This window comes from Manacus vitellinus, unplaced genomic scaffold, assembly GCF_001715985.3.
Source record: "Manacus vitellinus isolate BGI_N305 unplaced genomic scaffold, ASM171598v3 scaffold_8_pilon, whole genome shotgun sequence".
Taxonomy (NCBI): Eukaryota; Metazoa; Chordata; class Aves; order Passeriformes; family Pipridae; genus Manacus; species Manacus vitellinus.
The window spans coordinates 7,398,915-7,414,981 of NW_021940864.1; the positions used below are offsets into that span (position 1 = coordinate 7,398,915).

At 35.1% G+C, this 16,067-nt stretch overlaps 1 protein-coding gene across 2 annotated transcripts in view; it reads right to left on the bottom strand.

The window, feature by feature from the left end:
- SPATA17 (spermatogenesis associated 17) overlaps positions 1–16,067 on the bottom strand; it is an 88,820-nt gene that overhangs the window by 26,377 nt on the left and 46,376 nt on the right. For both annotated transcript variants that reach the window (XM_029965132.1, XM_029965131.1), the window contains 2 exons: positions 8,920–9,123; positions 3,982–4,133 (listed from right to left, as the gene is read on the bottom strand). In XM_029965132.1, coding sequence (XP_029820992.1) covers positions 3,982–4,133; positions 8,920–9,123 — 356 coding nt within the window. The remainder of the gene's footprint in view (positions 1–3,981; positions 4,134–8,919; positions 9,124–16,067) is intronic.

A 16,067-nucleotide genomic window follows, 5' to 3' on the forward strand; every position in this document is an offset into this window, starting at 1 on the left:
AGTCTAGTTCTTTTAGGAAGTAAAAGAGATCTCTTCTGCAGCAAATTCTGCAACTTCTTAATTATACACAGACTTATTATCTGCATCCCCAGTGTTATAAAGTACCAGAACTTCATTAGAAAAATTAAGATGGAAAAATGAAGGCGCTACTTTGTAAATTTCCAGTGGAAATTAGCTGGAAGAAGCAGAGGAATACTGGATCAAAAGAGGGTAATCATGCTTAACTGTGCCCTAGAGCACCCGCATGTATAATACGATTTGCACAGTAACTACCTCTCCTATTACTGCTTGTTTGGAGTATTCTGTGTTAATGGGGTTAGCTAATTTAGTATTTTAACTTAAAAAGACTCTGCTGATTAATAAATGTTGCACACTGTGCTAGTAATTAAAATAAATGGAAGAGTTACAAATAGAAGTTGAATTGTTAAGAAAACATTATCTGAAAATATATGATAATCCCTGTTTATCATAATACAATAACAGTCCGGAAAATATGCAAATTGCTGAAGTTGCAAAGCATATGAAAAACTAAGTATGATTTGAAAAAAGTTTTCAGATGTGTTGTATTTGTATGACATAAAATGTAGTAGCCATTTTCACTGCAGCTGTCAGAAATACAGTAAAAGATTTTATAACTCTAGAAATTAAAAGACTTTTTAAATTCCTAAATCTTAAAGTCACTTGTTTTTTAAATTTTCTTACCATTAATACCAGGCAGCTTATAACACTGTCGCTCTCCAAGTACAGAGCTTATTTAGGTCACTGTAAATTTCCCTGTAAATACCTTTCATGCACAGCACTGAGTAGCACAGAAGCACCTAAGCTGCTTCTAAAGGAAAGCACAGTCTTGCTGAGAGCAAGCCCATGAGGAGCTTGGTGCTGCAATATTCACCCAGCATGTGAGAGGGAGGGTGTGCAAACATTGCACTCTGCTGCACACGAGTGAACCAGCGATCAGGACTAGGTTCTGCATCTCCAGTACAGCACTGAGCACAGACATAGCCAGAAGCTGAGATGACGTGCCTCATGTCACACCAGAAGACTACAATAAATCAGGAAACCTAAGCCTTACACTATTGCTATCACCACATTGCATCTCATTCTGATGTTTGTTGACTTCATAAAGATGTTTAACAGTATACTTTGAAGCATGAGGCATATTACATGAGACAGATTTCAGCAAAGTTAATGAAAATAATTTACATTTTTGTTCTCTGGAAAATTAGGCCAGCATGCAGCTGCACGCAACTGAGTAAAGAACTTTTCATGCTTAGTGATCTAAATCTGCTGGATCCAGCAGTTGGTGTCTCAAACTAGACACTAGTTTATTAAGTGGCCATCCCGAAGGAGTACAATTGTCATTCCTATCCAAGCAGAGGGGGAAATCACTTCATTTGTATGAAAAATAGCACAATAAGGCAGCAGCAGCTTCAATTACACGAGAAAAAGGAATCATTCTTATTAGGCTAGATTACCCAGTTGCTCTTTCATTACAGAATAGCAAATTCCAGCAGTTGCTTTATGTAAGTACAGCATTCTCTCTTGGTTCCGTTTGTACTGCTTCTGCCTACCTCAAACTCTCACAGCTTTTTCAAATATTTCTGCATTTTATCAGAAGCAAGAAGTTTCTCAGAGCTTGCAACACTCATCCTATCACCCTATAAACAACCACTTTAAAGAACTCTGATAATCAGAGGCGTGTGGGAATTCTGAATGTTGTTGAAAATTGCAGATACACGGCAACAATCTCTCTGATAATACTCACTCTGGAAATATACATATAGAGGATTTAGTTTGTCATTTTATGCAAACACAAGTTTTCTCAACAAATGCCACATACTTTCGCTGCTCATTCTCTCCTTATTTTCTAAAATAGAAGAATAATCAGCATAGGAAGCACTACCAGGAAGAAATAAAGTCCCAAAGTACACAATTACATAGAAAAAGACAGAAATTTGTCAATTCATAATAGACAGTGCTGAGAAAAAACTACTGTAGAATCTGAGTAACCCTTTGCTGACTCCTCCCTTGAGACCAACATCCCACACAGCAGCTGCAGCATTACTAGTGAGCATTAGTCCTGATGATGACCTGCAACTCTGTCATCACCTTTTCAAGGTTACAGATGTGACCCTTGCATGGTTGATTGAATATGAAGCACAAACGGAATGATCGCAGCCTGAAAATGTATAATACACTATGCATTTAGTGTGCATGAAGCTGAGAATCATTGATTGTTAGGACATTGCTTCTGTGCATTAAGGATGGCATTAAATGCTTCCTTACCCATAGGGTAAATAAAGACCGCATATCATGTAAAATCTGTCAAAGTTGGAGGCTCCAAATTTAAACTGTACAAGACCAAAGCTTCACGATTCACTTATTGAAGAGTCGGTGAAGTATTTATTACAAGATCTGACCTTCTGAAACTGTTGACACAGTTTACTGGGGTAAACCTCATCAAATAAAGACTGGGCAACATAGCCATGCCTAAAAATGGAGGACATCATCCATCCTCCCTTGGAATCCATAAGTCAAAACTTATTCAGTGAAAAAAACCCACTTCAAATGAGAACATTAATTACTACCTAGTACTTGGAGTTCTTTTAAATTTCACTGGCAGAAGCCAGATATAAAAATGAAAAAAAAAAAAGCACAGATTTAAGCTGAGATGTGAAAGTTAAACTGCTTCCTCCTCACCCCAGTACATGAAAGAATACAGAAAGGAATAGAAAAAGGAAGTACACTTTTACTTGTAAGTGAACTCTGTTATGGTTTTGGTATGAAAGGAATAAAAAGTGTTATAGCTAAGTTTTGACACCAAATATTAAAAAATAACCCAAAATGCCACAAGCAAAAAACATTGCCTGGAAGTGAAAAAGTAGCCAAATCAAGAGATTTTTTTTCTTTCAAAACTATTTTTGAGTAGAATATTCATTCAAAGACACTATTAATATTAAATTGGGGAAAATTATGCTCCAATAAAAATGTAGAAGGTAAACCATATAAACACAATTGTTTCTGGCATTCTTAAGTCCCAGTCCTGAAGCTGACACTTAGCAATATGGAGCTGACAAAAAAGCATAAAACAGATCAAAGACAGCAAAGCATTTGTGCCAGTGAATCAGTGGATCACAGACTGCTCATGAGGAAAAGTGGTTCCTCTCTGTCCTGAATTCTGGTATTAAAGGGTCAAGGGATTGCCAAGAGCAGTGAATTCAAGGGAAAAGATGACAAAACGTAATTTTTTTAACTACGAAGCCAGAGAAGGTGATTTATTATGATTGGACAAAAGAGTTCCACCATGATTAAAGAAAAAAAAAATTGGAAAAATGTTGGCAATAGCTTTAAGTCTTTTGGGATAGAAGCTTTAATCTTTTGGGACGGATTATGCCTGTATTTGGGATTTTATGGAAAAGAACTGGCCTGTCTGACACTATTACAGATGCTGTGGCTTAGGAAATCAAGCTGCTTCAAAGATGATTACAGTTTTTGTATCATGTTCTAACACGTGCGACATATGTTCCCTCCCCTTCCAAGTGAGCTGTGGTACTCTACTGGGAGACAAAACAAGTCTCATTGGCATGCAACACCATTTTTTCCTCCCATAACCAGTAAGCTCCCTGAATACGAAGATTGAAACAGTATTTTTTCCTTGGCAAGGTGTATGTGGCAAAACAGAATTTGCATTTGTTTTCTTATTTCCCATTAAACGCATCTGTTGCATCACATGTTATTATTACAAGTTCTTCTACAGATTCATAGATATGGATGGCACATGTCACACAATTACAAGATAGGGTCTCTGCCCTGAGCAGTTTATAATCTAAGGACACAGAATTTAGAAGTATGTACATAGAATGTTTGCTAGTAAGCTGTCAGGTTTGACATTTCATTTTGTCAGGCATGAAAGGTTTCTGAAAGCAATGGAATAAAGAAAACATTCTCATAACAATATAAGAAAAAAAACAAAGAACTTACTCATTGTCATGTATAGGATTTCTCCATTCCTCCCTTTTTATTCCCTCTCTGGCCTTCTCCAGTGGTGAATTGATTGATTCTGCCACTCGCAAGGTTGGTTCCAAAGGCTTGTAGCGCTGCCACAATACTTCAGCGGTATCGCGGAAAGGCCCCTGAAAGGTGTAGGATAATGTAAAGTGTTTTATTGTGGGGTTACAGTTCTTTTCTTTCCGTCTTTTATTCGTGGCACATCACTGATGAAAGAGGACACAGAATGCCTGGGAAGTGTAGTGAGACTTTTCTTCCAAAATAATTAAAGCAGTTCATTTTGATAGAGACTTACAGATAACACAGAGGTTGATAACATACTCTGGAGCTCCAACGAGAGAATGAGAAACGTGCACCACAAATTTACTGAGCTACTAACAAACACTTACTATTTTAAAACAATATATTGTTAGAATTGATTAGGACAACTTAAGTTTTTCCTTAGAAAAAAATATCAGTGAAATAAAATCTGATACATGAGTATTAACCGTATCTAGATTCTGCTTAAGCAGATAGCTTACATCTTTTTCTTTCCACAGGACAAATAATATTTGACCTTAAAGAACATGCTCTTTTCAATTTAACTATAAAGCTATCTGTAAGAGAACTTAATACATTACTTAAGATATAATTCTTCTAATACAATTCAAATTAATGAATTCAGTAATACAGGTCTATAGTGCATTTTTGAAAAGTCTAATTCCACATTAATTTCATTATTCTTAAAAAAATACACATATATGTCTTTTTCCAGAGTATATTGTTTAATAACTGGTTATATCAGAATGTGGCATTTAACAACATGGATAAATAGCAGCAGGAAGTCCTCTCCTGTGCTGCTGAAGTGACATATCCTATATATCTTGCTTTAAGTATTAAGCCGTAAGAACTTACTTGGAGTATAATTAGTGCCATGTTACACTCAGGACAGTTTAGTGGCAACCCTGGATTTAGAAGTATTACTAATTAATTTTTATTTTCATCATTGTTGATCTTGCAATGAACTAGTGAAACCTTCTGAAACTATGAACAGACAAAGAATTCTAATCACAGCCTTTATTCTTAAAGATATCCTTCTTTAAATAGGTTATCACTAACAAGTCACAGCTGGAGTTACTGCAAGCACTGAGTGAAGACTGTGGGGCTAATAAAAAGAAATGATTCACGCCTCATTTATGTTCACTTATGTTTTACATTAATAGAAACCAATAATAGGAACCAGTTACCATAAAAGTCATGGACCGTAAATAACACAAATGGCAAATAAGTATCATCTAGTACTTTTCACAGCTGGACAGGAGGATTGCTATATTTGAAAGTAGTTAATGGATTTTTATTGGAACTTTACTTTTTAAAGGCACAGCACCAAGATTTTGAGATCTTTTAAAAGGTCCCAGTAAGAAAATAAGCATAATATTTACACTTCTTGCAGATATCCTCTTGCTTCTGCTTTCTAAGTTTGGGTGAAAAGATACATTCATTTAAAAAGAACACAATAAGTCTTTAAAAACAGAATGAAAAGTGTTACCTCCTGTGAGAACAGTCAATACTAGAACAGGTCACTAAATCTAGTAATAGCATTACGTAGTAATACATAATCTGACGAGCAAGTTATAAAATAAGTTTAAAATTTATTATTAAAAAGGAATGCTCTTTATTGCAAGATGTTTGCAGTAAGTGGATATATGGAGGAAAGAAGAAAGGAAAGTACTATTATCAAACAATATTAAGATAAATATGTTTGCTTTTAAATGTAGTCTTTCAGAATATTGCATCATTTCCTCACTGCAAAATATTGACTCATATGCCACCAGGGTAAGGGCCAAATCAGACATCCAAGCAAGGGTTTTTCTCCAGCTTTAATTTCTAAGACCTAATTAGGGGTTAGATGAAAACAAAACAAAACCATCAGTCCATAGTTCAAATGAAACTGCTAATGGAAGGAGGGAGGAAAGAGTGCAACTAAGCAAAGGTCTCTCAAATAAAGCTGTGTCATCACTAATGAAAGCAGGGTATATATATTAGAATACTGACATAATTCTAAACATTCCCTGCACAATTATCCATTTCTCTGATTCATCTCTTTGAAGAAACTTACCTAGCAATAGGCACCCAAGCAATGTATCTTAAATGACAAGACCTCTAAAAAATCCATTTATCTATTTTCATTTTACAAGATTAACTTCAAGATTTGTGGAAACTGCAGTAGAATGGTGCTTAAAAATGTTTTCAAATTGACAATGCTTGCAAGCATTTCAGGCATCCCACTTCAAAATGGAAATTTTCCTGAGGAGGTCAGGCTAGGAAAGGAAGGGAAGGAGGCAACCAACAGTCTGCACCCTGAAAGCAACTCACACAGCTCTATTTGGAATTTGTAGTGAGTAGCATAAATCTTCTTAATAGCAACTGGTCTGCCAAATAAAGGTTAGCAGATCAGCATTCTTACTACTTTACCATAAAATCAGGAACTCATGATAAAAAATATGATCATCATGAAATTATGCATTCTTCATTGTTCTCCATTCCAGAACACCTAATAGCATACAAAAAATCTCCTAAAAATGGTAATGTGCTTTTTGTTATTAATGCTATTTAATGAATACATGACTAATTTCAGCATTATCAGTGTTTCCATGAAACTGTAATTCTAGTGAACTCAGTAATAAAAATGATAGATCTAACCGATGTACAAGCATCATTAAAACTTTTCTTTTAAATGCACTATCTTATACACACAGAGCTTACCTATAAAATGCTACATATCCATTTCCCTAAGAGAAAACTGGAAGATAGCTTGTTTTTTTTTCTTTTAAACGTATACAATTGACATCCTCATAAAAAATATCCAAACATACAAGCAATAAAAATTTTAGATACCTCAAAGAAAGTAACTAGTGACTCAGAGTGAGCCAGATCGATATTAGAAAAAGAAGCTTGGAGCCAAAAAGTGTTACCACAGAGAACTAGGACACAAGTATATCTAGTAATTAAATTTCTTGTTGTCACACCAGACAACTTTCAGGATGGTGTGTTCTGATGGGTTTTCGTTTCCAGCTGTTTCATCAGCTCAAACCAGTGTCCTTTTCTTAGACATACAACCCTAAATTGTCAAAGTGTTGTGCAGGGATTTAGCCGTGTGACTCCCATTAACATCAATAAGAGTCGCGCAGCTAAATCCACGCGCTGTGCTTTGAAAATTTACCCCACAGTGTACATCCCAGGGTGCTGAAAGGATTAAAGTATTATATAGTAAATTCCCTCTTTGAGGTGCAGAAAATAAACAGAACTCTTCTGGTTTGTTCTAAAAGGCTATCTGTGCAAGACTGCTGTGCGTGTGTCTGAACTTAGAAAGGTCTGTAAAATATTCCAAATCCAAACAGAAGCTTGTAAGATACTTTGTACACAGTAAAGCGGTTTTGCAAGAGCACCTTAACAATGGAAAACTCTCGAATTACTTAATTATCTAAAAGCATGATTCCTGTACCATGCCCACTAAGCAAAATCTTTCCCTCTGTCCTGAGAGACAATGCATTCAGTCATGTCCTGCTCAAGGACTTCACAGCCCCTTTGGTCCCAGAAGGTAAAGCTGTAATGTCATATTTATCTCAGCTCCAAACTCCCTGATCACCCGAACTGCTTAGTGGCTCACACTTTGTCTCGATTTTGAAATGAGTCAACAAGTTCATTCTATGAAGAAGCTCAAGCAGTCAAGGTAGGGAGAACATAAGGAGGGAAGGACAAAGGTGGAGAACTGCTCTGAAGTTGATTCTTACAGTTATAAGCAGTGTGGATCTCTGTGCAGCTCACCTCTACTTCTCCAGAGGTATTCTCACAGGCCTGCAACTTCTTAGAATCACAGAATCATAAAAGTTGGAAAAGACCTCCAAGATGATTGAGTCCAACCTTTGACTGAACACCACCTTAGCAACTTAACCATAACACTAAGTGCCACATCCACTCATTTCTTGAGCACTTCCAGGGATGGTGACTCCATCACCTCCTTGGGCAGCCCACTCCAATGCCTGACCACCCTTTCAGTGAAAAAACTCTTCCTGATGTCCCACCTGAACCTCCCCTGGTGCTGTTTGAGGCTATGTCCTCTTGTCTTGATGCTACTTGCCTGAGGAGCATAAAGGTTTCAAAAGTTTGTCTGCTGTGTATATTGGGCACATTCCCAGCAGGTTTTGATTATAAGGCGACAAAAGCTGTTTTGCCAACTTGTGAGACGTTCACTTTGATGCATTATCTCTGAGATGTCCATTACTTTATAGAACAGGGAAAAAAAGCTATCTGCAACACATGCTGACATCAACAGAAATTAAAATTGAGACCATGACAGTTAAGAATGCAAGCTGGGCAACTTGGCTGTGATGGAGAACAAAATGTAGAAATTTTTGTAATTAAAGCTGACACACACAGTGGACAAAAAGAGTAGAAACTATTTTGAACTGAGAGCACCTCTTTTAGTCTTCTTATGGGAAACAACTGCAAATTGAGGAAAAATTTATTACAAGTGGTTAATTTGTCCTATTATCTTTCACTTCTCCTATTTTTAATGACTTAAAATTGGAAATTATGATTTCTAACTCTAATGAATCATAAAATTGATACTCAATTATATGAAGTTGTACCTTTGAAATATCAGAAATTACACTTTTTTCCCCAAAGGACAAAAGCAACACCTAAGGAATCACATTTCCCTGTTTTTAAATATCACCTAGATTTCTTTAAGTCAAATCTCTGTTCAAAGACTTTTTATCCTAAATGCAAGCACTAGATATACATAACCAAAAAAATCCCAAAAAACAACAAATCCACAAAAGGGATTTTTGGACCTGACGATTTAACTTGAGATAATCTATGATAAAAGATATGAACAAAAGCTGCCTCAGAGACACTGAAAAATGTTACCTGAGGTTTCTGTCTGCCAATAGGTGGCAGAGGCAGTGCTGTGACGAAAGCTGGGGGCTTCTTACAAGTTGGCCAGTCATAGAGCTCATAGGCAAAGGGACTCTTCACTTGCTTCCTTCTGTGGCTCAGTGGCTTTGAATTCCGTAGCAGCAGTTCCATTGGGTCTGGGGATTTTCTGAATGGCGAATTGTAGATGCCTGCAATCTGAGCAGAAGATGGGGTTACCTTTGATTTCAACTTATTTAGATTCTAATGCACAATAGGAACAAAAATAGACAGTGCCAGCTGCAGCATTTTTAAAAGCAAAACAGTCATTAGTTAAGGAGAAATAGAAGAAAATTTGTGGAATACCAAAACTCAATATTCACTTTTTTCCCCAACAAAATGTCCACAATAAAGTCTTATAACTATTCAAATGTGTTTAGTTTTAATAGCATAAAACTTGTAAAACCCCAAAATTTAGCACAAGAATTTCTGAATTGTGAATTAAATTGAAAGATTCATTCTTCATTGAATTTGATATTTCATTTTTTTCAGGATACATCATTAATTGAATCACTACTGTGATCTAATATAACAATGACTAATACAAAGCACACATTTCAAATTCTGTTCTAGTAATACACATAATTAACAATCTGTGAATATCTGGCAAATCAAAATTATGTGACAGACTGTTCCCAAATCATTCCTATAAATGTAGGCATTTTATCAGTTGTATATAAACAATTCCCAAATAGACATATGTGAGTTTACTGAATTAATTATGAACTGTTAAACATGAGAATTCCTATTCCATATTGTACAAAGCCACTAAATCTTCTATAAAACAGATAACATATGCTTAAAATACACCTGGCAAAAATTAATTTAAAGATATGAGTTGCTTTAAGGATAATTATATTTTCTACAACAGTATACTCAGAGTATTCTTAAGACTTTTAAAGTAGATTTTCTCAGTTAAAATATATTATCCTTTGCTTTTATCCTAATTCTAATTGCTAAGAAATATTGAATAAAAATAGAGAAATCAGTTTCATGATGCAGGAAATGTTAAGGAAAAGAGTAAATGTTTAAAATCTTGTATTGCTCCTTTGGAATGCTACAGAGGACCCATGAGAAAACTATTTAGGGCGTTAGCCTCCTCATAAAGTATTAATCTCTTGAGGCTGAGAGGACTGAACACTTCCCAATTAGCTCTAATGCATTTTTCATTAATATATCCTACTGGGAAGTTCCAGTTTCTTGTGTCAAAACAGTTAAATACAGCATATATAAAATAATGCACTAGAATATTCAGAGATGGTAGTTTATCCAAAATACTGTTGGGCTATTCAAAGTTTTATGGGCTATATTCTTCAACTCTGTGAGTGATCTGGCTCTAATGATGATTTATTTTGGTCCTCTGTTGTATGTTCCCCTCTTAGTGCAAACCCTATAAACTATTATACTAATGGTCTAAATATATAATAGGAAAGAGGACATGAATAGAGATAAGTGGTAGAAACATATATGTATGTATGCCAAGCAACCACTGGTTGTTCATTCAGCTCTTCAGGATGCCAGACGAAAATGGCAGGGATCCATGCTTCAAACAGCAGGCAAGCAGAATCACTGGAGTGAATGTGAAATCACAGGTCCATATGTGTGATCTGTAAGGTCCAGCTGCATCTTAATCTTTGGTTCTGCAAGTCTGGCTCTTACTCATAAACATCCCATAAAGTTACAGATCGTCCTAGTGCTGTTAGTATTTTTTCAGTGTTTCATACACAATCAAATTGCAATTTTCTTATCACCCCAGTACTGGGTTTTGCTTGTGAATACTTAGTGATCTGTAAGTGCTACATAAATACAAGTTCCATATGTTGTCTTGACTTTATTCCACTGTCCTACAATTATTGAATGCATTTACACTATATACATGTTGCACAAGTTCTCTCAAATATAAAATGCCACAGTCAATGCAAGCTCCATACAAATAGAGTATGTATTAGATTCACACAAACTAGATTCCATGCTGAAGTTACACAAACCATCTTTATGCCACGGCCATTATATCCCTTCACTCATTAGTCCCACCATGGCCATTGGATCTGCCTACATTCTAATAATGTCACTGAAAATGTAAACATTATCCAGAAGAAAAACATCTTGTACATAACTGAGAATCAGGGTGATCTGTAACAAACCACTATGGCATGGTAATGACTCTCTGGAGTTGGAAGGTGTGGATTTGTTGATCAGTAGCAAATCCTGACCAGGGCTGAATCTGTCCAAAATTTCCATGCCTTTTTAAGCTGACGAGCAAATTGGGGAGGAAATCTTTTCATTCTTTTTAACCAAAAAAATGCTAGATTATTTCAATCTACATAGCTCAGGTTTAATTTTTGGTTTTGTTTCTCCAAAGTGGAAAAATACAACATCTTAAATAATTTAAATGTTTTTCCTCTGAAGAATTACATGCAATAACTTTAAATTGATGCACTGTCTGGGCCTCAGGAAATGGTGTTGCTTCTTTTAGTCACACTGAGAGTTAGTATATGTCTTCATGAGTATAGTGGCTTTCTGAAACTGCATTTTGCAATCTATATTGAGATACTGTGTATATTCTACTTTGTGTTCCTCTGATTAAATGTTTGGTAGTAATAAAAAGCTATAGTTCATAAAAGGTTCAAACACTGTGAAGTGCTACTGAATACCTCAAGATGCAGTAATAGGATTGGCTTTTAGCACTTTTAATGAAACCAAAATTAGCTATAATAGATGTCGAAATCCATTGATTCAGTGACTTTTGACTTCTTATTGCTGAAAAGGTGTCTTAACAAAGAGTCATCTTTTGTTGCTCTTTTTTTACCTACTCTCAGATTAAATACATACAGATAGTATATCAACTATGAAAATGAATTTGGAGTTTTCAGAGGTCAGCTGGAAACTTTCTTGCTTCTTCTACAGTTGCAACTGTAAGATATGGGTCAAAATTGATTATGAAGCACATCTTTAAACAATAATTTTTCAAGCAATCCTTGTTAATTATTTTACATTTCAATTTTATATGTTTAAGTATTCAACAAGACAGCAGAGCAATCAGCAGAATTAGTATCTAGGCAGATAAAATTAATACTAATTTACTCTAAATTCCCCAAGGTTTGTGGTAAGGGTAGGCCTAAATATAAAATTCGCAAAGTTTGGTAGGAGAGACAAGAGGAGGAGTTGGATTCTACTTTCCAGTTCATGTTGACCTCTGGAAAAATTGCTTCCACTAAAATATCTCTGCAAATCTTAATCTTAATTTTGGAATTTCTTGCACATGTGCAGTGTGGTGATGAATGTCCTATTTACTCTATCCTCTGCAGGGAGCTGGCAGTCTGCAGAAATCTAAGAATCTGGAGGATCAAAGCCTTTGGTACTTAATACATTTGCATATCTTCTTGAGACAAGTGCAATGTATGAAAAGCATTACTTAATTTTTTCCCTACTTTAATACAATATTCTCTCAACTACAAAACCATTGCACTTAATACTGCTTTTTCAATGGTAGAAAAGTATCTGTCTTGAGATATTACCTCAAACTACGATTTCAATATTTTTCCCACCTTTAGTTCATAAGAAAATATGTAACCCTCCAAAATATTATCACAGATTACAAAAAGTACCTCTTGTCTCAGGGAGAATGACATTTTTCTGTACCATGCTCTTCAACACTCAGGACTCTGTCAAAGCCAGCTTTTGGGATTTCATTTCCAGGAATAATTTTCTAAAGTGACAAACACTATGGGGAAATCTGTGCTAACTGTTAGAAAACTTACAAGTGAGTTATTTGCAATACTGTCATGCTAACTTCCACCTCAATGAGACCAAAGAAATCTCAGGAGGGGACTCTGCTAATAGCTTCTTACTGACCTCCTTGCATCAGGCCCTTCTGGTGAATGTTGGCCCAGTGGTGAATATGGCAAATGAGGTGTGAAAGCACAGATATATTTTTTTTTAAGACTATGTTTCTGACTCGTCAGGGAAAATAAAAAAAAAAAAAAAAGAGAGAGAGAGAAATGAGTTATACAATGGATATATTTTCCCCTAGAATTCTCTGCCTCAGACCTTCCATCATGGAAACCCAAGCATGACCTGGAATATTAATTGTGTCAGGTCAAGCATACTGGCAAATGTACCATTTGTTACCCAGTCATCCTTAGCATTACATTAATATTTTGAATCATTTTGCATTTCTAACACTCTATCATTTAGTTTCCTCCCAATCATTTTCTTATCTTTATAATCAATGGTCACACATAAAGAAAGAAAAAAATCATAAGAAAACAAATATTATTTTAATGAACATTAGCAAAGAAAATATTTGAGCGTTTTTTATAGTCTGCATTGCTTCCAGTTCTAATCCTGTATTTACTCCACGGTACAGAATATCCACTTTTGTCTTTTCATGTTTATCATTTCAATACAGAGAGAAAGACTTAACTGTCTTTCTGTCTAAATTAATTTTATTTTCCAGAATACAAGAAAGAAATTATTATGGAGTTGCCTTGAAAGCTAAACTATAAAGTTAGGCAGCAGCAAAAGAAATAGAAAGAACGAAGGAAGAAAGGAAAAAAGGTGCAGGCAGAAAGGGAAAGACAAGGATGTGTTGTTTACCCTGGACAGTTTCTCAGAAAAGGTAGGTGACCCCAAATGGTATGATAAAACCTGAATAGTTTAGATTCTGCAATTTTATTTATGACTTAGTTACTTCTTATTCTTCTTTCTTACTTCTTGACTGAGCTTTCAAAGTCTACATAAAAAAATCACAAAAAAAATATGTTCTAAGATACAGCATAGCTACTATGCTGCAAATAATTACACACATGCAAAATTAAAAATTGATGAAGTTGAGCTGAAGATAAATTGTAAGCGTTAAGTCAATAGAAAGTGTATTCTCATACGTTTAAATATTTTACTGTAATTTAACTAAACAATAATAAAGATATGCTCTATTTTAATTACTTTTTCATATCAACTCTGAAAGAAGGAAATAACCAACATATATCACGAATACAAATGTTTCATGTAACAGTCATTTACTCTCGAAAAAAACAGCTTTGAGGTAGGAAGCCTGTGAAAGTGATTGTCACAGTAAGAACCTAAATAAAGTCCCAGTTTCTCACTCTGGTCTTTTAATGAGGAGTTAAATGAGAAGGAAAAGACTTCAACAAAATAGGGACTAGACTTGAAAATTCTTTTTTGCTCCATTGTAATTTGTAAAAAAAGAAAACCTAAGCAAGCCGAGAGGAGAGGTAAGAGATCTTTAAAAGCCATAAAAGTAAAAGCATGAAGGAGAGCTGTGAATGAAATATTTGCTAGAGATGGGATTGCTGAATCAACACTGACCAGTGCACTTCATCATAATTATCAGGACATACTACTGCCAGGGGATTTATAAAAATCCCACTCAGCAAATAATTGCCCTGCTGTTAGGAGATAGTCGGAGTGTTAACACACTGTCACAGTCCAGCGTTTAGTAAGATATTCAACATTCAATTACTCTTGCTGAGAACTAAAAGGAAACATGATCATTTCTCAGCTACTGCAGTTATGCTTCCACATGAATTCCAGTGAACAATCTTGTTAATCCCCAGATATAGTTTCTCTAGGAGGTAAAAGAAATACCTTAAAACATTAATGATTCACAAGGAAATAAGTGTTTATATAATGCTGCAATCATGTCTATAAAAGAAAAGGAATTTTAAATTTCTAAATAGCTAGGTTTTTACAGGCTGTCAGAATATTCCATATTTAGTGAAAATAAAAGGATAATATTTAATGTGGGATTTACTGGGGAAGAGCATCTACAAAAAAATCTGTAAATACTGTTCTAGCAACAAGTATAATAAAACTATGACCATGAACTGAATTTTGAAACATCAAAATATTTAAGCCACATTAGAATGTATTCTACTAGGAACAATCCACAATATTTTAGCTAATGTGAACACATTTCTTTATTACCAATGAAGAAATACATTGTAAAGTTTATTCAGACATTGTAAAAATACCATAGTGATATCTGACATCCCAATTCAAGATAAAACTTTCTTACCTGACAATAGGAAAAATGTCACCCAGCTTCAAAAATGTAGGTTCAATTCTCACTGAGCTAATGCTACTCCTTTGGCCTGATCCTGTAATCCTTAAAAAAATATATTCTCTGGAATTTCAGCTAAATAAGAACTAGAGGAGCTAGCCTGTTATTGCACCTAAGGTATTTTACCTTTCTTTGAGACACTGCTTTAATGGAGGGACTGAAGAATTCATAAATGAGTGATGAGTAGCGTATATTCTTTCAAGTGGGATTAATTACCTGTCTTCTGCTTAATATATATTCTGTTTAAACAGAGTAATAGAAGCATTAATTATTGTTATTCTGCCTTCAGACTGTAAAGCTTGGTTCAGTCCTTTTCATCTGTGAAATGTTTGCTTGATATCAAAATAATAGTGCAATCACATTTTAAATGCACTTTTATAAGTAAACCAGGCTGCAACTTTATGGTCTATACAATGAGGTGTTAGGAAAACATTCCAGTCCAGTATCCTGGCCACAGACCATAAAACCAACCTCTAAACCTGCACAGGCACTAAGTTCAATTGCAGGAAACAGAACCGTAATTGAGTCTCCAAATAGGTACCAATTGCTTGGGTATTTAGGCAACAAGACAAAAGAGAAACATAATCTTAGTTTAATGCATGAATCGTTGTGGCACAATATCCAAAACACATCAGCCCAGCAAATGCAGAGGCATCCCAAAATTGTGTCCACCTTGCATTGATTCTCTCTCTGACAGAGGCTTACTCTGTCAAATCTAATTCTTATGCAGGCTCTTGATGACTTGACTAGATCAGGGATAATAACTTGAATGAGTGAGTGAAGGCATGGGAAACAATACTCTTACGATGAAGACAAAAAAAGAAATAGTGCATTCAAGGCTCTCTTACTGTCTCCTCATTTGACTTCTGATTTCAAAACAACTAGAAAAATAAAATTTAACTTGCTTAATGGTTTTATTTTAAAAAACAGGAATGGGAAATTCCATTAAAGCTATAATTTTTTCTTTAAGAAGTGCTGGGGTGAGCATGGGATCATATATTAATTATAGGAATCTCTG